The sequence below is a fragment of the Gopherus flavomarginatus genome, chromosome 11, assembly GCF_025201925.1.
Source record: "Gopherus flavomarginatus isolate rGopFla2 chromosome 11, rGopFla2.mat.asm, whole genome shotgun sequence".
NCBI classification, from domain to species: Eukaryota; Metazoa; Chordata; order Testudines; family Testudinidae; genus Gopherus; species Gopherus flavomarginatus.
This window is the reverse complement of record NC_066627.1, coordinates 7,651,521-7,673,092: the sequence shown is the minus strand read 5'-3', so window position 1 is coordinate 7,673,092 and position 21,572 is coordinate 7,651,521. Positions and strand designations below refer to the sequence as shown.

General features: G+C 51.7%; 1 protein-coding gene across 1 annotated transcript in view; it reads right to left on the bottom strand.

Moving 5' to 3' along the window:
• The window catches only part of LOC127031107 (zinc finger protein 707-like), a 769,794-nt gene that overhangs the window by 654,163 nt on the left and 94,059 nt on the right, over positions 1–21,572 (bottom strand). Inside the window, exon 2 of the mRNA XM_050917856.1 lies at positions 406–532. Coding sequence (XP_050773813.1) covers positions 406–532 — 127 coding nt within the window. The remainder of the gene's footprint in view (positions 1–405; positions 533–21,572) is intronic.

Genomic DNA, 21,572 nt, shown 5'->3' with positions numbered 1-21,572 from the left:
TGCTCCCAGCCAGCGTTCAAGGACGCACTGAGTGTCTGTATGATAGTAACCTGGACTGGCGCTCTGACTCCAGCCGCCTGCTTGTTACACCCCAAGCACATTCTGGTTTTTTAGAAGGCTCAGGGTTTGAGAGAAGGCTGGGGGTAGGAAGCTTCTGTTCATTATGCTGACCTAACCCCAGTTTTACTTGAGTAAAGAGGAGATATTTGACATTGTGTGATGCTGCTCCTGTGCTCTGTTCCCAAAGTGTTCTGCAGCAGAGGAGGCTCTTGGTAGTATGTATGTTACTGGCCTTACTGGGTGTTGATGTTGAAACAGGACAGGGTACAGACGGCATTGTGGGGGTGGCATGAAACTTCACTCTTCATTTCCCCTTCCAAGAACAGAAGGGACAGGAATCCTTACCCAGCAAGACCACCGTCTCACAGTTCCCCTGCATGACATCTCTGTAGAGGGCTCTCTGAGTGGGGTCAAGCAGAGTCCCCTCTTCCCTGGAGAAATACACAGCCACCTCCTCGAAGGTCACCGGCCCCTGAAAGAGCAGGAGTCCAATACTCAGTACCTGCTGACCCACTCACAAAACCCACTATTCACGGAACAGCAGCACCAAGGAAATGGAAGCTCCGGGAGGCACATGTTAACAGAGCTTAATATAGGAGATGAGGCTGTCTCTGGACCCTGATAGTGGCTCCCTGGTAGGAATCCCAGCACTCTCCAAGTACAATATATGGAAGAAAGGGGAAGTCAATCGTAAAGAATAGAAGTTAGAAGGTCAGAATTGTAGTGCCCATTAACAAAGGTTTAGAGAAAATAGAGCCTATCAAACTAACGGGATATCCTTATTGGATGAGATCAAAAGTTTGGTTGCAGCTAATAGTATTGATGTAATATACCTAAACTTCCGTAAGGGACATGAACTCGATCACCACAATATTTTTTACTAAAAAAACTAGAATGATACAAAATAAACACGGCATACATTAAATAGATTAAAAACTCTGATAGTAAAAGGGGAACCATGGTCGAGTGGATTTCTTTCTAGCAGGTTCCTGCAGGGATTGGTTCTTGGCCTTGTGCTATTTAACATTCTTATCCATGACTTAGAAGAGAGTACAAAATCATCACTGATAAAGTTTACAGTTGCCACAAAGATTGGGGTTGGTGGTAATTAATGAAATGCCAGTAGATTCAGGCTCCATCACTGAGAGTCTGGGAAGTTGTCCCAGCCCTGGCTGGAGGGTTATTTCCTGTTCCACAAAGAGGGGAAGTTCCATCCCAACTCCTGTGCCTTGAAATTAGGACCTGACACTACACCCCCATATTCATCATAGTGGTATGATTATAATATGATTAGGACATAATTATGATCTATTTTGTACAAGATGCATCATGTGTGGTGTCACTGGAAAACTTCTGATTTGCTGAATATGATCATCCTATTTGTGTGCACATATCATGTTCGTATCTGAAGTTATGGATATTGACTCTGCATCTGTATTTCAAATGTGCTTACTCTGGGTAACACCCACAACGAGCCTTTCAGGTACAACAATGAAGAAGCCAGACAGTGCTGATGGCTCAACAAAGACAATGGACTGTGGAAGAGCTTAGCCTTCCTGTGAATGTTTCAGCCAGTCTAGGAGTCATGGCTACTATGACTCAGCAGGGCCTGTGACCAGACCACATGACACTAAACTCCATTTTAGTACCTGTATTTTTCCACAAACTGGACTAGGAACTGAGTTTGGAACAAAAGGTTCCCACCATATGGAAAAGCTACATAAGGTGGGGTGTGTGACATCATCTCTTGGCCTCATTCCCCACACAAGAGAACTCCTGGAAACACCTGAGAAACAAAAAACGGATGTGGGGGAAGTGCTGCTCCCAGGATCAAGAGATTTCTAGCTTGTGTATGGAAACTTGGGGGACTGCTTGTACCATCAGTCAGGGTGAGAAATTGCTAATTCAAATTCTATCCATCTAGTATGTTAGGCTTAGCCTGAGTTTTGGTTATTTGCTAAATAATCTGCTTTGATCTGTTTGTTATCACTTATAATCACTTAATCTATCTTTCTGCAGTTAATAAACTTGTTTGATGCTTTATCTTAACCAGCGTATTTTGAGTGAAGTGTCTGGGGAAAATCTCAGCTTGTTGTGCACATCTGTCCCATATCGAGGGGAAGGGGAACTACATTAATGAGCTTGCATTATAGAGATCCCCATGCACTATAAGATAGTATAATTCTGGATTTATACTACAGCAAGTATGCAAGGTTGGGGAGTGGGAAATTGGCTCTTGTCTTCTATCTGTCCTTGAGTGGCTTAGGTAACGCACTCAGGTAGCTTAGTTGGCTGCATGGCGCCACCTGCTGTTGTGTTGGGTGATAACAGGCCCTGGAGAGGCTGGCGAAATCTCCAGCAAAGCAGTGTGAGAAGGGCCAGCCCAGCGTGAGGGTTAGAGGACACAGCAGTTCCCAGAAGCTCCACAAACTGCTGCCTGGGGGTGACAACCCATCACGCCCTACACTACACAAGTCTCAGCAGGTTTGTCACATGCTGTCCCTTCCCTTTCTCCACCCGAGATATTTCCTGCTTCCCACCACCTCTAGCAATTTCCACCCTTTTATGCATTTACTGCTCCTCAACCTCCAAGCAGAGCCCGCCACCCTGATAATCTCTTACCTGAGTGAGCTCCATTGCAGCCATTTCCTTGCCCCTGGGACGACGAGATGATCTGCAGCGAAACATGGATGTTATTCTCTGGCCTGCCGGAGTGAAAAGGGCAAGGTGTGAGAATTCAGACTAGGCTTTTGTCCATTCCACAAGCCGATTCCCCCCAGCTTTTTCCCTGCTAATGCACATTCTAGGTTCTGGCACACTGTGAAGCACAGAGTGACCTTATTCCAGTACAGGCCTAGCCCCCCTGCCACCAGGGTGTAACCCTCTGACACATGGGGAAACCCTCCCAGTAACAGTCTCTCTCTTACACATATCAAGTTTGCGGACAACACCAAGCTGGGAGGGGTTGTAAGTGCTTTGGAGGATTGGATTAAAATTCAAAATGATCTGGACAAACGGGAGAAATGATCTGAAGTAAATAGGATCAAATTCAGTAGAGACAAGTGGAAAGTACTATACGTTGTAAGGAACAATCGGAGGTCAGAGAAGAGCAGAAACAAAGGAGTCACTTTGGGGGATTCTCCCTGTCATTGTCCCCAAGGCAGCTGTCTCAGGTTTACAAAGGTGTTTCATGTTCCAGCCTTTATACAGTCTCTCCTGGGAATGCCCCTTTCATGGACTGGGCCAAGTTTTAGTTTTTGGTAGTTAACAATCTTGGTTTATTGTTCATCTAACCAGTATGTGTGGATTGAAGTGTGTTGGAAACTCTGTTTGGGATAACAAGCTGGTGCATGTCATTTTCCACTGATGAAATGACAGACTTCATATGAGCTTGTGTCGTTCAGTAGCGTGCTGGACAGTGCAAGATGCACATTTCTGGGGGAAAGTTGGGCACTTGAGAATTTGCTGGTTTTCTCCTGAGGTGTAATTCATGAGTGGCTGTCTAGCAGCACTCAATACTGTGTAGCTGGGAGTGAGTTACATGCTGGAGACTGTGTGTTAATTTGCCAAGAGGGGCTGTTCTCGCGGGAAAACAGTGGAAAAGGCACCCCAGGCTGGAGGACTGAGGGGACAGCTATTTAACAGTCCAGATTGTACTCTGGGTAACGTCACAGACACTCATTATGACAGAGCCTCTTACAACACAGAGAAAGTAAATCCATGTCCCAGAAATCGAAGACTCCAGACAGAGGGCAAGTGTCCCTGGAACTGCTTCTTGCTGAGAGAGAGGTTCAGAGACAGTGCGAGAATCCTGGCGAAGCTGGGAACAGGAAGCATGGGCTGGCGGGGTTCAGTGGAGAAAGGGAACAGGAAGGGCAGGGATATTACTGAATCCAGGATCTCAGCAGTGCTAGATGATAGGATAGCACATAGTGCAGCCCATTGGAAAACACAATCCCAAATATATATACAAAACGATGGGGTCTAAATTAGTTGTTTCCACTCAAGAGATGGATCTTGGAGTCACTGTGGATAGTTCTCTGAAAACATCCACTCAATGTGCAGCAGCAGTGAAAAAAAGTGAACAATGTAGGAAATAATTAAGAAAGGGATAGATATGACAGAATATCTCATAGATCATATTTGTAAAAACAGCAAATAAATCCATGATACACCCACATCTTGAATACTGCATGCAGATGTTGTCACCTCATCTCAAAAATAGATATATTGGAATTGGAAAAGGTTCAGAAAAGGGCAACAGAAATGATTAGGGGTGTGGGACAGTTATGCCAGACCTAACCCCCAGTTTCACTTGAGCAAACAGGAGCTATTTGACACTGTGCAATACGGCTCCTGTGCTCTGTTCCCAAAGTGTTCTGCAGCAGAGGAGGGTCTCCGGTATTATGTGTGTCACTGCCTATTGGGGTAATGCTGAAACAGGACAGGGTACAGATGGCATTGTGGGGGTGGCATGAACCTTCACTCTTCATTTCCCCTTCCAAGAACAGAAGGGACAGGAACCCTTACCCAGCAAGACCACTGTCTCATAGTTCTCCTGCATTACATCCCAGTAGAGGGCTCTCTGAGCGGGGTCCAGCAGAGCCCACTCTTCCCTTGTGAAATACATAGCCATCTCCTTGAAGGTCACCGGCCCCTGAAAGAGCAAGAGTCCAACACTAAGGACTTGCTGCCCCACTCACAGCCCCACTATTTGTGGCAGAGAGGAGTGAATCAAATGGAAGCTCTGGGTGGATTGTAGTCAGGAGAGTCCCACCTCAACCTGGCTCAGAGTATCCAGCAAATGCCAGGGTGAGGGGATGAAGAGAGAGCCCCTTATCTCTCCCAGCAGATCCATCACCCCCCTACTAGACACTGACTGATACAGGAGATGGAGCCCCTAGCAGGGTCCAGGGAGAGCTCGCTGGTAGGACGCCCAACACCCTCCTCATTGTGAGGAGAGGGATATGAAGGGAGAGGCAGCTCCAATAAGCCTGACTCATGGGTGTCCCCTTCATATCTCACAGCAGCTGCTGGTTAGTGAGGTCAGGCTCCAGCACTAGGAGTCTGGTCAGTTTTACTAGCTCCATGTAGGTGGGTTATTTTCTCTCTTCACAAATTAGGGCATTTCCACCTCCAAACCTCCTGGGTCTGTTCCTAGAATCTAGGCCACTTAGTAAATAACTCCCAGCAGGTCTGCCACACCCTGGCCTCCTCCTTTCCCCACGCTGTGAATTTTCAGCCCCGCTCCAACCTCCAAAACAGACTCTGCAAACTTTCCCACCTCGAGTGTATTTGCTCTCCCTTTCCTCCAGCAGGAACCCACCAGCAACCCCCCAATAATCTCTACCTGGACTGACTCCACTGCAGCCATTTCTCTTTCCTGTCCCACGCCAGGCTGGGATGAGCTGGAGCAAAACATGGACGTCATTCTGCAGCCTGTCTGGGGGAGAAGGGCAGTTGTGGGCGTTTCAGAACCGGTTTTAGTTAATTTCACATCACAATTCCCGCAGGCCCTTTCCCTGCAGACAGACACCCTAGATTCTGTCATGCTAGGAAACGCTCAATCTGTTTATTACAATTTAGACCTGGCCCCTCCTGCCAGGCTAAGTCCACAGACACATTTTTAACCTCCCTTCTCTCTCCCCTCACCCCTTCTCTGAACACAAGGCTAGAAAAGAGCAGAACCAAAGGAGTCACTGTGGGGGATTCCCTCAGACAGCGACCCCACGGCAGCCATACCCCAGCAGGGGGAATATGGAGTCAGGAACTGGCTTTTGCTCTGTCTGATCCTTGTTTTGTTCACTGGAAAGTGGTTCTGCCCCAGGATGCAGCAATACATGTGTCTGGGTGGACTAGAGATCTGGAAATCTCTCCCCCACATTCATTTCTCCCACTGCCCCTTTCAGTCTCTCCTTCCCCTGTCCTCTCTCCCTGCCCCTCTGGCTGGGACAGTCCCATTCCTGGGGGCTTTGCTCTCCCATGGCTGGATTTCCTCCTGGCAACCGCTAATGGGAGGAGAAATGAGGTGGGGTTGTTTGTGCAGAGTCACTTTCTTGCCAGACCCTAGGACATTCCCGGAGGTCTTTCAGTTACCTGGAGACTCTGGCTCAGAATTTAGTAGTAACAGGGCCCAGGGCTGCCCTAGGGGGCTAGGACCAGCTGCACAAAGTCATCCCCTGGGCCGGGCAGAGAAGAAACTTTAATTAAGGTCACTTCCCAGCACAGAGCATCACTGGGGGAGCAGAAGCTGCCAAGCCTAGTCTCCCAGATCACAATGGAGGCTGCAGCATCTGACCCAGGAAGCTGAACCCCAATATCCTGAGCAGAGAGGGACAGAGCGTTTGAGCAGCTTCCCTCCTTTAGCTCTCTGGGGAGAGCAGGTAATGGGAGCCCCTCCTCACAGGGAGAATTGCTGATCTCATTTGCCCCACTGTCCATCTGGAATCACTCTTTGTCTTTCCATACAGTGACTCTGGATTAACAATGGTCTCAATGACACCGGATTTCAGAAAGAATGAGTCCAGAATGCTGTGGAAAAGACCATCGTGTGGCAGGGCTGACTCCCTTCCCACCTCCCTCACCCCCGCAGATCTAGGACAAGGACTGGGGGCAAAAATTTTCCAAACGGAACCGAAAGTTCCTGCAGTTTTCAAAAGAGGAGAAAAGCAAAATCTGTGATTTCACACTAACAGTGTTTGCTAAGTGGACAGAAACTTATCCCAGTGACAGGGCACGTGACTGGGGAATGGAGATGGTGACTTGGAGCCAGGACTCTGGCACAAGTTGACCAGAGAGAAGGATCATGGTTAGCAGCAGCCCCCAGACACCTCCTAGTACCCAGAGCCCAGACCCCCCAGCCAGGGGCCCCAGACACCCTCCAGCCAGGGGCCCATCAGATATTCCCTGGGACGCAGCCCTCAGAGTCCCTGGCCAGGGACCCCAGATACCCCTCAAAGCTCCACCGGCCAGAGAACCCCCACCACACCATGATTGCCAGGTTGGGAATCCCAAAGGGTTCCCCCCACCAAGAGCCCCCAGCAGCCAGGGACCCCCTCAAGGGACCCCCCCACTGGGAACTCAGTCCCTCACTGCCTGCCTAGGAACTCCCCCACCCTCCAGAACGATCTACCCTGACATTTGCCTGGGACCCTCTCCTCTGCCCAGTGTGACCCCCTGATGCTTTACAGTGGGACTCCTCACTCTGCTTCCCTGACATGCCCTGACCTAGTGCCAGGGATCCCCTCCTCCAGCTCTGTGCACTGGGCATGGCAACAAAACCAGGAACCAGCAGGGGAAGAACAGACAGAGCCTCTGGCACAGAACCAGGCTCCCTCTAACCCTCTGTCCCGCCCCCCCAAGAGACACCCACCCCCACTGTTCTGGAGCCACCAGGCCCCCAGCGATACCCACCTCCAGGACCCATAGCCTCAGGGATGGGCACATCACAACCACCCCCCCAAAACCCCAAACCTCCACAACCCACCAACCTGACTAGGGTACCCCCTGCCCAGCCACCCAGAGGCTTCCCCCTACCACAATGCCCCTTCAGCTGCAATCTCCCCACACAGACACCTTCCCTGCCCCTGCAAGTGTTACCTCACAGAGTGTGAGAAGTGGTTAGAAAGTTAACACCATCTCCTGCTGGCCAGTCACACAGGCAGAGGGAGCCTGGGGGGTGCTTCTTTAACAGGAGAATGGAAGGCCTGGAGGGCAAGAAAGGTCCACGGGCTGTCACTAGCAAATAATGGCCACCATGGATCCACCCCAGAGGCGGCTGCATCTTAGCACATTGGGAAACAACCCATCATATTCAATTAGAAATAAAACAACTAGAGAGAAGTGGGGCAAACGTTTGGGGTATTTTATATCAATCTTTGAGACACGCAGAGAGAACCTGTCACAAACGACCTTTGATAACATGAGAGAAAACCACCAAGATCGGAGGGGATTTGATGTTGCTATTAAATAACTAGTGGAAAAGGGGGACTGTTGGACTGGATTTTATATGACTGTCCAATACATAAACAGAATGTGATGGTCCCCCCCGGCCCCAGGGCAACCTTTCACGTGAGCAGCTCAGAACCCTTTGAGGAGCTGATTTAAGGGGGGGGGGAGCTGGAAGGCTCCCTGGACAATGGAAGTGGGCAGCAAGGGGATTGGGAAATGGGGTCTGGGCAGTCTCCATGGGGGATGTGCTCCTCCCTTCCCTTTCCTGGCAGAGAACGGCAACCTCATGCCATCCCACTCCAGGGGCAGCCATGTTGTGGGAAATGACCCAGGGCAACAATTTCCCACCCAAACAAGGACAAATCGCTGCAGATAAAATGGGTGGGAAAATCCACCCCCATCGAAGAGATTTTAAATTGACATTTGAGAAGTATGGAGAGAAAAGGGAAAATCAGAGGCAATTAGAAAGCTGATCATTGGATGGGAGGAGAATCTCCTTGGATTTTATAGCCACGTGTGATAATGAGAGAGAAAAGGGGAAATCTTGAGAGAATGTGTGTGTGGGAGGAAGTGGGAAAAACAGGGACAGGATGCAGTTAACTCACCTTCTCCCCCACCCCCGGGAATGTCCTGGCTGCACAGAGACAGATCTACCCCCCCCCCACCCCAGTGACCTCCCCCTCCCTGCAACTCCAGCTTCTCCCCTCCCTGACACCCCACACACACCAAAGGGGGGGCTCTGCCAGCGCCTCCCCCTGAGCTCAACTCCTGCTCCTCCCCCGAGCCCGGACTGTGCCCTTTAACCCCCCACCCCCGGCCCTGTCTCCAGCTGCCTGACCCCCCTCGCCCATCAATTTCCTGCTCAGCGCCCCCCCCGTTACTCCCCCGCCCCGCTCCAGCCCCGCCCCCAGGGCCCCGCGGAACGTTACGGCTGGTCCGGGCAGGGGGAAGGACAGCGGCTTCAGCGGCTGTTGTTGGGCATGTGCAGTGCCCGGGAGTAGCACATTGCTATGGGGAGTGATTTAATACACCGCCCCCGCCCCCGCCGGGCCCCAGGTTCCGCTCCCTCGCCGGGCCTCGGGCTCTGCCCCAGGCTCCGCCCCCCTGGGCCGGGCCCAGGGTCCGCCCCTCCCCCCCACACGACGGCCGGGCCCCGGCCCCCCCATCCCAGCGGGGCGGGCGGATCCTCCTGCAGCTCCACTGGGGACGAGGCGGCTCCAAGGCTTCTCCCAGGCTCCCTGGGGCAGAGTCACTTTCCCGCCCCCCAGCGCCTCTCACTCCCCGGGGCCTCCGGGTCACAATGTCCCACCGCCCTTCCCCTGCCTGCAGCTCCGGCTTCTCCCCTCCCGCCCCCGCCAGCCACACCAAGGGGAACCCCCGGGCCCCAGTCTCTGTCCTCACCTGGATCCCAGCGCGGCCGGGGGCAGATCCTGGCTGCAGCTGAGAACAGCGGCTCCGCTCCGGCTCGGGCAGCTCCAGCGCTGCTGGCAGCACGTGGAGAACCAGGAAGCAGGTGCTCAGCCTGGGCTCCGCGTCACAATGTGCCAGAGCCTCGCCCCCCGGAGCTGCCCCGCCCCCAGGCTGTGCCAGAGTCCCGCCCCCAGGAGCTACCTGCCCCTGAGCTGAATTAGAGCCCCGCCCCAGGAGCTGCCCCGCCTCTGGGCTTTTCCAGAGCCCCGCCCCCAGGAGCTGCCCCGCCCCTGGGCTTTGCCAGAGCCCCGCCCCGAGGAGCTGCCCTGCCCATGGGCTGTGCCAGAGCCCCGGCCCCAGGTGCTGCCCCGCCCCCGATATGAGCCAGAACCGCGCCCCCAGGAGCTGCCCCGCCTCCAGGCTGGGCCAGAGCCCCTCTCCCGGGAGCAGCCCCACCCTGGGTTGTGCCAGAGCCCCGCCCCCAGGTGCTGCCCCGCCCCCGAGCTGAGCCAGAGCCCCGCCCCCTGGAATTTCCCCATGTTGGGTCTCTGAGCTTTGTTCTCCTGCTGCCTTCTTCCCAGCACCCCCTGCTCCCAGCTGCTCCCTTCCTGTGTCTGCAAACGCCCCCCTCCCCCTGGGGCTGGCTGCAGTGCTCGCTGGGGCTGACTCCAGTGGCTGAAGTTGCCTCTATCTCTGCTTCACCTGGAGGGGGAGAGACAAAGAGAGGAGATGGTCCCAGGGTGTGAAACCAGAATCAGGGGGCAAGGAAAGAAGGACTGTTTGGAAAGGTGGGTTCTTTGCAAGGGGAGTTGATCCAGATGGAGTCAGATGAAGTTGGGCAGCAGAGGCTCAGGGAAATTGAGGGGAACCCCCTGGGTGTCTCAGTGTTGGCCAGGGTTTATACAGCACCTTGCATAATATGGGGTCTGATCTCAGTCATGGTCTGTGAAGCACCTGGGAGCCCTGATGTCTGTTTCCTGATCACAGGCACTGGGAATGGAGAGAGGGAAACCTCAGCACCTGAAGGTTAATGCAGCCCTGTGTGCAACCCCTGCTAGGGTGACTGGACAGCAAATGTGAAAAATTGGGACGGGGGTGGAGGTAATAGGCACCTATATAAGAAAAAGACCCAAAAATCGGGACATCTAGTCATGCTAGTCCCTGCTGTTCTCATAAGGGGTCGGCTTAGAGAGGGTTTGGCTACACTTACAGCTGTCCAGCGCTGGGAGTTAAAGCTGTCTTCCTACAGCTGTGTAGGGAAAGCGCTGGAGTGTGGACACACTGACAGCTACCAGCACACTGTCATGGCCACATTTGCAGCGCTGTTGGGAGTGGTGCATTATGGGCAGCTATCCCAGCGTTCAAGTGGCTGCAATGTGCTTTTCAAAAGAGGAGGGCGGGGTGGAGTGTGACACGGAGCATAGGGGAGACAGAGCAAGTGGATTTTTGGAGCTGACACTGTGTCAGCTCCCTGCCTGGCAAGTTCAAGCCCTCTCCCCCACTCCTCTCTCATTCACTAAATGCAAATAGACGCCTTTGTTTTTTTCCTCACAGACCAGATAAGCCGCTGATCCAAAACAGAAACCCCCCGTGCCCACCCGGCTGCTTCTCTCCTCAAGAAAATACCAGCTGTGGGTGTTCCAAAGGGATCCCCCTGCCTCTGCTCATTCACTGCAAACAGTAACTGTGTTTGGTTTTTAGATAAGCAGCTCCGGGAGCCTTGAGCTCACAACAAAACAAACAGAGGCATCACACCAAAACAAAGAGTGTTATCTCTACTTAAAAGCATTATGGGAAGGTTCCGGAGGTCAGTGACAGCGTAGTAAGATTAATCACTGTTTACACTGGCACCCCAGCGCTGCATCACCAGCTCTGTTCTCTTTATTCCTCTCGTCGAGGTGGAGCACATGCAGCACTGTAGCCAGGGAAATACAGCGCTGTATGTGCCTTGCCAGTGTGGACGGGGAGTAAGTTACAGCGCTGTAAAGCCACCACCTGCACTGTAACTCTGCAGTGTAGCCAAGGCCTGAGTTGTAGTAATAATAGCAGCGAAGAATCCGGTGGCACCTTATAGACTAACAGACGTATTGGAGCATGAGCTGTCGTGGGTGAATACCCACTTCATCAGATGCAACAATAGTACCATATGGGCTAGTGGTCAGGATTCCTGGTTTTCACCCCGGTGGCCTGGGTTCAACTTCTGGTGTAGGAAGAGTGCAGAGCTTTTGCCCAGAGTGGAGGCAGGAAATGAAAGGAACAGGAAGGGATCCTGCCAGCAGGGGAGTTAGACAGTGTGGGGAGGGGACCCCAGAAGTGCGGGTGGGGCAGTGGTTTTGGGGGAGATGAGGGAAGGATCCCAGCAGTGCGGGAAGTTGACAACCTGGAGAGCACAGGCCTGGCATGGGGACCTGGAAGAGTGAATGTGTCCCTCTAAACCCATCAACTGCAGACTAGGCAGGCTTGGAAGAATTGCGTATTTGTTGGTAAATGTCAATTTCTGTGTAAACACACAACCCAATGGCAAAATATTTCCATCAATAATCATCAAAACTGACAGATGGGCAAAGTAAGAATCATGCTGCTTGAGAACTTATCATGTAGGAGCAGCAGTGATCTGTATGCTCTGTATAACCTGTATGCTCAAAAGGTCTGTTAAACTACCCCCCTCCCCCAGCTTGTGTCCTTTCCCTCTTTGAATGCCTGTGAAGTGGCTTCCCCACTCTCCTTTGTACCTCCAGTGAATGCCCTTCAGCTGACCCATCTGGCCAGTGGTTCGCTGTGTTACATTCTATTGTACCTCAGGGAGACTGATCTTCATCGCACCGACCATCGCTGCGCTGTGGGACACTTACCTTAAAGGATCCTGACATCTCCACTGCCAGGCCTGTCCTGGGAGCGTGAGTATGAGCGTGAAACCCTCCCCCATCCCTTCTTTTGAGCTTAGCTATTAAGCTAATAAATATGCTGCTTTCTGCCAAACTCTGGGGGGAGGGGCATTATTAGTCCTCTCTAAGCTTACTAACTGACACAATTTTGGGTAACATAAGCAACATTGTTTGATCTGTTATTGTACCAAAGGGGGAGATGGTTGTCTATAAAGGAGGATGAAGACTAAATGCCTCTGATGAGAATGGGATATGAACCCATGCAGGCAGAACATAATGGGGTAACAGTCCATCACCTTAACCACTCGGTCACCTCATCTGAGTTGTCAAAAAACGGACAGGAGGAGAAATCTAAGGCCGGCAGAGATAGGGACACTAAGGAGTTTTTAAATACTAAGCGTAGGCAGGGTCTGAATGAGCTCCCCTCTCTCACCTAGTGAGGAGCTGGGGAAAGACTTCAGGAACAGACCGTGTTTGCATAGACACACCTACTCTGCCTAGCTATGCAGCATGGTGGGGCCGCTTCCCCAAAATGACCAGTTTGGGATGGTCTTGGGTTACAAATCACTTTAGGATTGAGTGGAATGAAATGTTATTCTCCTTCCTGTATGAGTGAAGGGCAGCAGAACATACCTAGTCCGTCCTGATGGAGGGGTAAGTGGGTGAGGAATAGCTTTTATTGGACTGCAGAGAAGTGATTGAGGACGTCACCCTAAACCAGTGGTCCCCAAACATTTCACATTGTGCCCTCTTAGCCATGGCTGTGGCCCCTCAGAAGCCACGGTGAAGAACTGGGGCTGGGAGGAGTGGGGCTGTTGCTTGCTGGGGAGAGGGGTGCGGACAGGGGTAAAGGGTTCGAGGCCGGGCTGGGAGCCAGAGTCTCAGGCTGAGGGTGGGGTTGGGGAAGAGCTGTGGCAGAGTGGTGCTCCCTCCCTGCCCTCCATGTGGGCTGGCTCAGGTCCTGAGGTGCCCCCATGAATGTTCCTCTGTGTCCCCCTAGGAGTCGCACCCCACATTATGAGGACCACTGAACTCTACTCTCTGAGCCGGGGCTAGTGATGCCAAACCCCCGGGAAAGGGAGAACAAGTGTGGGGGCCCCAGCACCAGAACCATGTCCCTACCTTCTGTCTGTGGCTCTACCCCCTTCCACCCATGGCCCCATCCACTGTCACCTCTGTTCCGCCCCTTCCCCCACCAGCCCCACCCTATCACTCCTTTACCCCTGCCCCGCTGTGGCCCTGAGACCAGAGAAGCTCTGTGCCCCTGCTGCAGCCCCCGGGCTGTAGCAGGGAGTGGGAGCTCCTCCAGCCCTGGGGCTGACATAGGGGAGACTTTTCCAGGGGGACCTAACTTGGCCAGGGCCCCTGGTCATGGGCCCCACTGTCCCCTTGGCAGTGCAAGGTTTGGGGAGGCTGAGCCCCCTTGTCATAAACAGATAGCTAAGGGTTAATGTTCTTTACCTATAAAGGGTAACATCAGTAACCTAAAACACCTGACCAGAGGACCAATCAGGAAACAAGACTTTTTCAAATCTGGGTGGAGGGAAGTTTGTGTGTGAGTTCTTTGTTCTTTGTCTTGTGTCTGTGGCCTCTCGGCTATGAGAGTGATTTTTCTATCTCCTGCCTTTCTAATCTTCTGTTTCCAAGTTGTAAGTACAAAGATAATAAGACAATAAGTTTATATTGTTTTTTTTTGTATTTACATGTGTGTAGTTGCTGGAATGTTTAAATTGTATTCTTTTTGGATAAGCTGTTTATTAATTTTTTTCTTTTAAGCAAATAACCCTGTATTTGTCACTATAATACACAGAGACCATTTTTATGTCCTTTTCTTTCTTTTTATATAAAGCTTTCTTTTTAAGACCTGTTGGATTTTTTCTTTAGTGGGGACTCCAGGGAATTGAGTCTGCAGCTCACTAGGGAATTGGTGGGAGGAAGAAGTCGGGGGAAAATCTCGTTGTGTTAGATTTACTAGCCTGACTTTGCATACCCTCTGGGTGAGGGGGAAGAGAGATTTGCTATCTCGGTACTTCTATTTCCAGGACTGGAAACAGGGAGGAGTGAGTCCCTCTGTTTAGATTCACGGAGCTTGCTTCTGTATATCTCTCCAGGAACCCAGGGAGGGAACACCTGGAGGGGAGGAGGTGGAAGGGAAATGGTTTATTCCCCTTTGTTGTGAGACTCAAGGTGTCTGAGTCTGGGGGTCCCCCGGGGAAGGTTTTGGGGAGACCACAGAGAGCCAGGCACTGTATAAATCCCTGGCTTGTGGCAGCTTTACCAAGTCCAAGCTGGTAACTAAGCTTGGAGGGTTTCATGCTAACACCCATATTTTGGACGCTAAGGTCCAAGTCTGGGAAAAAAGGTTATGACATACCTCCCCCCTGAGCCTCCATTACGAGCCGCCCAGGCTACCACTGCTCAGTGTGTGGCCAGTCTCTGTGTTTTATGCTGCTCGTTCTGGGGAGCCTGGCCGGCCTTAGGGGTGGTGCCCCCCGACAGACGCCCAGGGCTCCAGGGGTCAAAGGGCACCATGTGGCAGTGCAAAGGTGCTCACTGCTCTCCCCTGCCCCAATGCTCCTCCATGGGTCCATAGAGGTTTGAGGAGAGTGAGGAGCAACCCTATGTGCTCCATGCGTCCTGGTCACTTTTCCCACCTGGGCTGTGCTGTGAGGGGAGCATCAGAAGCTGCTGCTTTCTTCCCTCCCGCTATGCAGCCCGGCTGAGAAAAGTGACCTGGATGCAGGGAGCTCGGATGATCTCACTTCTTGCCCCTACATCCCACAGCCCCTAGGGGTGCCCAGATGAGCAGCGTTCCAGGGAGGAGTGGGGGGCAGCAATGCCAGTTGCTCCATGCACACAGGTCAGTCTCCCCATGTGGGTGCAGGAGGGGGTGCAGGGGTTTCTGTGATGCCTATTCTATCAATATCGTCACTCAATAGCAGGCACTCAAATTCAGCTGTCTTAGTACTTAGACATCTAGCGTTTGTATTTAAGCAATTCTAAAATGTGTCCCATTTTAGCTATCTGCTATTACATGATATAATTGAGGGAGACTCTTTCATTTCACTGTTTCTCATCAGAACCTTCCTGTACATTATCATCTTCCATCCTCTCCACCTTACTAGGCTATAGAGAATCCCTGTGAATAGTTCCTGTCCTACCAGATGTCTCTGTCTGAACCCTGTGCTCCTCAGCGCCTGTCGGCTTTCCCGAGCTCTGAGGCTGTGTCTACGCCGCGCACCTTACCATGGTGCAGCTGTGCCACTCTAACCATGCCATTGTAAGGTGCGCTGTGTGGCCATCCTTATCACTGGGAGAGAGCTTCCCTGGCAACAAAGCCAAACTACTTCCAACGAGGGGCAGGAGCTTTGTCACCGGGAGCACTCCACCTATGAAGTGCTGTTCACACTGCCGCTTTTCATGGCTCAAATTTTGGCATTTGGGGAGTGTTTTTTTCTCACCGCAGAGAGACAAAAATTTTAGCAACAAAAGCCAAAATTAAAAAAAACTCCTCTGCAACCTATTTAATTTTACCTTTATACAACTTTTATACTGCCTCCAGTTTTGGTGTCCTCATTTTAAAAAGATGTTGTGAAATTGGAGCTAGGGCAGCAAGGAGCCACCAAATGTTCTGAGGGCTGGAGAAAAATGCCTTCCAGTGAGCTATTGAAAGAGCTCAACTTGTTTAGCTTATCAAAAGAAGATTGAAAGGTGATTTCATTGAAGTGTTGAAGTGCCTTAATGGAGAGAAAAGATTGGGTATTTACGGGCTCTTGAATGGAGCAGAGAAAGGCATAACAAGACCCAATGGCTGGAAAGTGAAAAGAGACAAATTCATATTACAACTAAGGCACAAATAGTCAACAGCGAGGATGATTCACCACAGGAACAAGCTACCAAGGAAAGTGGTGGATTCGCCATCTCCTGATGTCATTTAATTAAGACTAGATGCCTTTCTGGAATGTGTTTGCCCCCAAAGTAGCTGTTGTGTCATACAGAAGGCCTGTGATATGCAGGTTAGATGCTCTAATGGTTTCTTCTGAGCATGAAGTCGACTAATTTCTGAAAAACTGAGTGTAGCATTGGGAGCAGCGTCTGATGTTTTACTGTCTAGCCGGCTTGCTGCCTAGAACGAATGCTCCTTGAGTGGGGTGATCCACAGGGAATAGCTCAAACCTCCAAAGTGCCTGGCCAGGGGCAAGACATTAGCCCAGCAAGGGAGGGGTGTGGCAGTGACATCACAAAGGCCTTTTGCAGGACCTGAGACTATTGGTCATAGGTGGTGGGGAGGTGGTGACCTCACAGAGAGATGCTGACATCAGCCAGGCAGGACAGGGGTGAGGGGCCAGGGAAACCTCAGAGACCCCTGTGGCTTTGCTTCAGCACGTTTCCTTCTCCAGGTCTCTCTTTGAGGACTGAGAGATTATTTGGGGTCATGGACGTGAGCGCCAGGAGGAACCTCTTTCGAGTTTCCTCCTTCCCTTTTAGTGATTTTACTAGAAAACAGCCATCCCTGTTTAGAAGGTAAGAGCCTCCTGGAGCTTTGAAACCTGTTCAGTCTGATCTATCTGGTGACAAGTGAATTCTAGGCATGGAAAACACGAGCTTAAGGAGGCAGAATTTTATTGCGCACCTGGGATTTTGTCCATTAGAATCACTGGGGACATTAGGGTTTGTCCTTTTTGTTTCACCTCTTCCTCCATCCCTCCCTCCTCTTCTTCTCTTGCTTCTTTTGTCCTTTCTCCTGTTCTCTTCCCAACAACAGGAAGGAGGGGTGTGTGTGTGTGTGTTGCGGGGAAGTCCTCTGCAGCTCCCACTATGGAAGGTCCACCCAAAAATGTGGGACTGAAATAGTGCTCGGGCAGTGATCCCCACCAGTGACCTGGGCCATCCTTTGGGCTCTCTGGTGAGAACCCTCAGCCTCCCGTCCTCAGTCTCTACCCTGATTGGCTGAGCAGGGGTTATTGACAGGGAGGAGACTCAGGTCCTTGTTGTTCTCTTTTAAGATCAAGTAAATAAGTCAGAACCAGTTCTATCTTTGATTAATTTTGCTGCTTCTCTGCATTAATTGTTTCTGAGCAGTTGATGATTCTCTCTAACATTTCAGTTCTCCTCAAATACTTGCAGAATAATTATTGTCACTGTTGTTGGTCTGGAGCTCATCTGAGAGCACAGTATCCAGGTCATTTAATGTCTGAAATTCAAGATCCGATGGTTAGTTTGAAAATCAGGGCTCTTCGGTCCTATTCCCAACACTGCCTCTGACGGGCTGTGTGACCTAAGACAAGTCAATTCTCCTTTCTCAGCCTTAGCTTCTCCCTCTTTCAAGTAGAAATAATAATGATCCGCTCGCACCTACCTCATGGTGGGTGAAGGATGCGGATCCATTTGGGAGTGTCACTAGAAGTAGTGCATAATATGAGGTTTCCCATCATGTTTACTCAGAGCAGATTATGACGTAATAGATTAGCTGAAATAGTCTATTTTATTTGTATTTTTTTATTTGGAAATTGTTAATAGTAGCAATGACTTAGCTCAGATTGAAGCATCTTATCTAACGGTTGAGATGTAAGTGTCTCCTCTTTGTGTGCGAGGAGACAATTTAACACACTCTGACAAAGAGGAGATGTTTTTGTTTTGCAACAAAATATTTTTGCAAAGAACTTTCATCTCACTTGTTATGATTTGGAGAAACAAGCTGGTTTGGTCTGAATGGGATTTTCGGACAGAAACGGTTTGAATGAAATTTTCCCACCATCTAGATTCCTGGGCTCTATCCCTGCCTCTAGGGTGTTTTCGTCTGTTAGAACAGGAGTCAGAACTGGTGGCTTCTCTTTCTGGCTCTGCCACCGCCTTGCTGTGTAGGCCTTGGGTAGCTCACTTCCCTTCCGCCATCTGTCCAATGGGAACAGGAACAGTCCTCGAACTCTGGGCAGTTTAGAGCCCAAGTGAGATAAGAGGCGTTAAAGCCCTCTGTGAAGGAGAAAGGGGAGTTTCACAGTGTTTAGCACCAAGGAATTCTAAAGTTTGCTAAAATGTCTAGTCTGTGGAAACAAGAAATGGTCGGGGCCAAACTTATTAACCACTGCCTTTTTAAAGCCCATTCAGAGATGTAAGTCCCTATCTTTTAGGTACCTGGGGTTCTTTGCCAGCAGGAGAGAAGAGGTTCCTGCCTCTGTTTTTGTGGCCTTAACAAACCAGCTGTTGTGCCCCAGTTCTTGTCTGAGACCCCTGAAAAAGAACATCTTCCCATCCATGAACAAGACAGGACCAATCTTTCAAAGAGGAACAAAAAGTCCTCTGGGACTTACAGACTAGCTCGCCTGACTGCCATAGCTGGAGAGATCCTGCAATACATTCTTAAACACTCAGTTTGTCAGCAGCACCTATAGGATAATTTGGTTCTTATGACTAATGAGCATGGATTTGTCAAGAACAAATCATTCCAAACCAATCCTCTTTCCTTCTTTGGCAGGGTTCTGGGCCTGGTAGAGGTGAGTAAACAATAGATGGGATCTAGCTTGGTGTTACTAAGGCTTTTGACACAGTCCCGTAGGACATTCTCAGAAGCAAACGAGGGAAATGTAGTCCAGCTGCAATCAGGGTAATGTGGGTGGAGAGCTGGTTGAAAGCCCAGACTCCAGGAGCCCTTCTCAATGGTTAGCTGCTCAATGGGGAGGGTGAACCTAGTGGGTCTGGCAGGGATCAGTCCGGTGTCAGGTACTATTCTATATTTTCATGAATGATTTGGAAAATGCAATGGAGACCATGCTTCTAAAATTTACAACTGACACCAAGCACTTTGGAGCACAGGATTGAAATTCAAAACACCCTTAACAAATTGGAGACTTGGTCTTCTTGAGCCAAACTCCATGGTTAGGGCTCTCTCTCTACACTGGGCTGAAGTGAAACCCCAGAGCCAAGCACTCTTGGCACTTAGGGATTTGTGGGGGGGCACAGATACCTCCGTCCAGGCTAGGATCCCTGGGGAGCTTAGCGGGTTCGTGGGGGGCACAGATACCTAAATCCAGGCTGGAGGGATCGGGGGGGAGCTTATGGGGTTCAGGGGGCACAGTTACTTATCTCTAGGCTGTAGGGGTCCCTGGTAGGCTTAGGGGGTTTTGGGGGGCCCCAGATACCTAAGTCTATGCTGTAGGCGTCCCTACAGGTGCTTATGGGTTCATGGGGTGCACAGATACTTATGTCCAGGCTGGAGGGGGCAAGGGGGGTTGGGGTTTCATGGGGGGCACAGATACGAACCTCCAGGCTGTAGGAGTCCCAGGGGGGCTGTGGGGGTACAGATACCTACATCTAGGCTGGAGGAGTCCTGGGGGGTATAGAGGGTTTGTGGGGGGCACAGATACCTAGGTCCAGGCTGTCGGTGTCCCGAGGAGATTAGGTGGTTCACTGGGGGTTCAGATACATCCAGGCTGGATGTGTCCCGAGGAGTTTAGGGGGTTCGTGCAGTGCTCAGACACCTGTGTCCAGGCTGTAGGGATCCCTGGGGGCTTAGGGGGTTCGTGGGGGTCACAGGTAGTTACGTCCAGGCTGAAGGGGTCACTGGGACGTTTAGGGGGGTTGTGGGAGCACAGATACCTAAGTCCAGGCTAACGGGGTAATGGGAGTGCTTAAGGGATCGGGGCTGACACAGATACCTACGTCCAGGGTCTAGGGGTCCCGAGGGGATTGGGGGTTGAGGGGGGAACAGATACCTACGTCATAGCTGGAGGGGTCTTGGGTGGTTTAGGAGGTTCGTTGGAGTCACAGATACCTAAGTCCAGGCTGTAGGGGTTCCTGGGGCATTCAGGGATTTCTGGGGATCACAGATACCTACGTGCAGACTGGAGGGGTCCGAGAGGGCTTAGGAGAATTATGGGGGTCACAGATACCTACATGCAGACTGGAGGGGTCCTGGAGCGCTTAGGAGATTTATGGGGGGCACAGATACCAACATACTGGCTGTAAAGGTCCCTGGGGGGCTTTGCGGGTTCGGGGGGCACAGATACCAATGTCCTGGCTGTAGATGTTCCTGGGGTGCATAGAGGGGCTGTGGTCGCACATAACCCTACATCCAGGCTGTCGGGGTCCCGGGGGGGCCCTGGCCAAATTATCTCCTCGGGACACCGACAGCCTGCACCTAGGTATCTGTTCCCCCCCAAACCCCCGATACCCCCCAGGACCCCTCCAGCCTAGATGTAGGTATCTGTACCCCCACAGCCCCCCTGGGACTCCTACAGCCTGGAGGTTCGTATCTGTGCCCCCCACGAAACCTCAACCCCCCCGGGACCCCTCCAGACTGAACATAAGTATCTGTGCACCCCACGAACCCATAAGCACCTGTAGGGACGCCTTTAGCATGGACTTAGGTATCTGGGGCCCCCCAAAACCGCCTAAGCCCACCAGGGACCCCTACAGCCTAGAGATAAGTATCTGTGCTCCCTGAACCCCATAAGCCCCCCCTGGACCCATCCAGCCTGGACTTAGGTATCTGTGCCCCCACATGAACCCGTTAAGCCCTCCAGGGACCCTCCAGCCTGGATGGAAGTATCTGTGCCCCCCACAACCCCTAAGTGCTGAGATACCCCTCCAGCCAGGAGGTAGTTATCTGTGCCCACCAGAAACCTCCTTAGCCCCCCCAGGGACCCCTCCAGCCTGGATGCAGATATCTGTGCCCAACACAAACTGCCTAAGCGCCCCCCCCCCCCGAGAACCCTCCAGCCTGGACCTAAGTATCTGTACCCCCCCCCAACACACTAATTCCCCCTGGAAGCCCTATTGCCTGGAAGTAGGTATCTCTGCCCCCCACAAACCCCCTAAGCCTCCCAGGGACCCCTACAGCCTAGACGTAGGTATCTCTGCCACCCAGAAAACCCCTAATCCACCCAGGGACCCCTACAGCATGGACCTAGGTATCTGTGTCCACCAGGAACCACTCCAACCTGGACATAGATATCTGTGCCTCCCAAAAAACCCTAAGCCCCCCAGGGACCCCTAGAGTATGGAGATAGGTATCTCTGCCATCCGCAAAAACCCCTAATCCTCTCCAGAACCTCTCCAGCCTGGATGTAGGTATCTGTGCCCCCCCAAAGCCCTAAGCCCCCCCCGAATCCCTATAGCCTGGACGTAGGTATCTGTGTCTCCTACAATACCACTAAGCCCCCCGCAGGGACCCCTCCAGGACATACATAGGTATCTGTGCCCCTCACCAAGTCCCTATACCCCCAGGGATCACTGTGCTCACCCCAACCCCCTAAGCAGTCCAGGGAC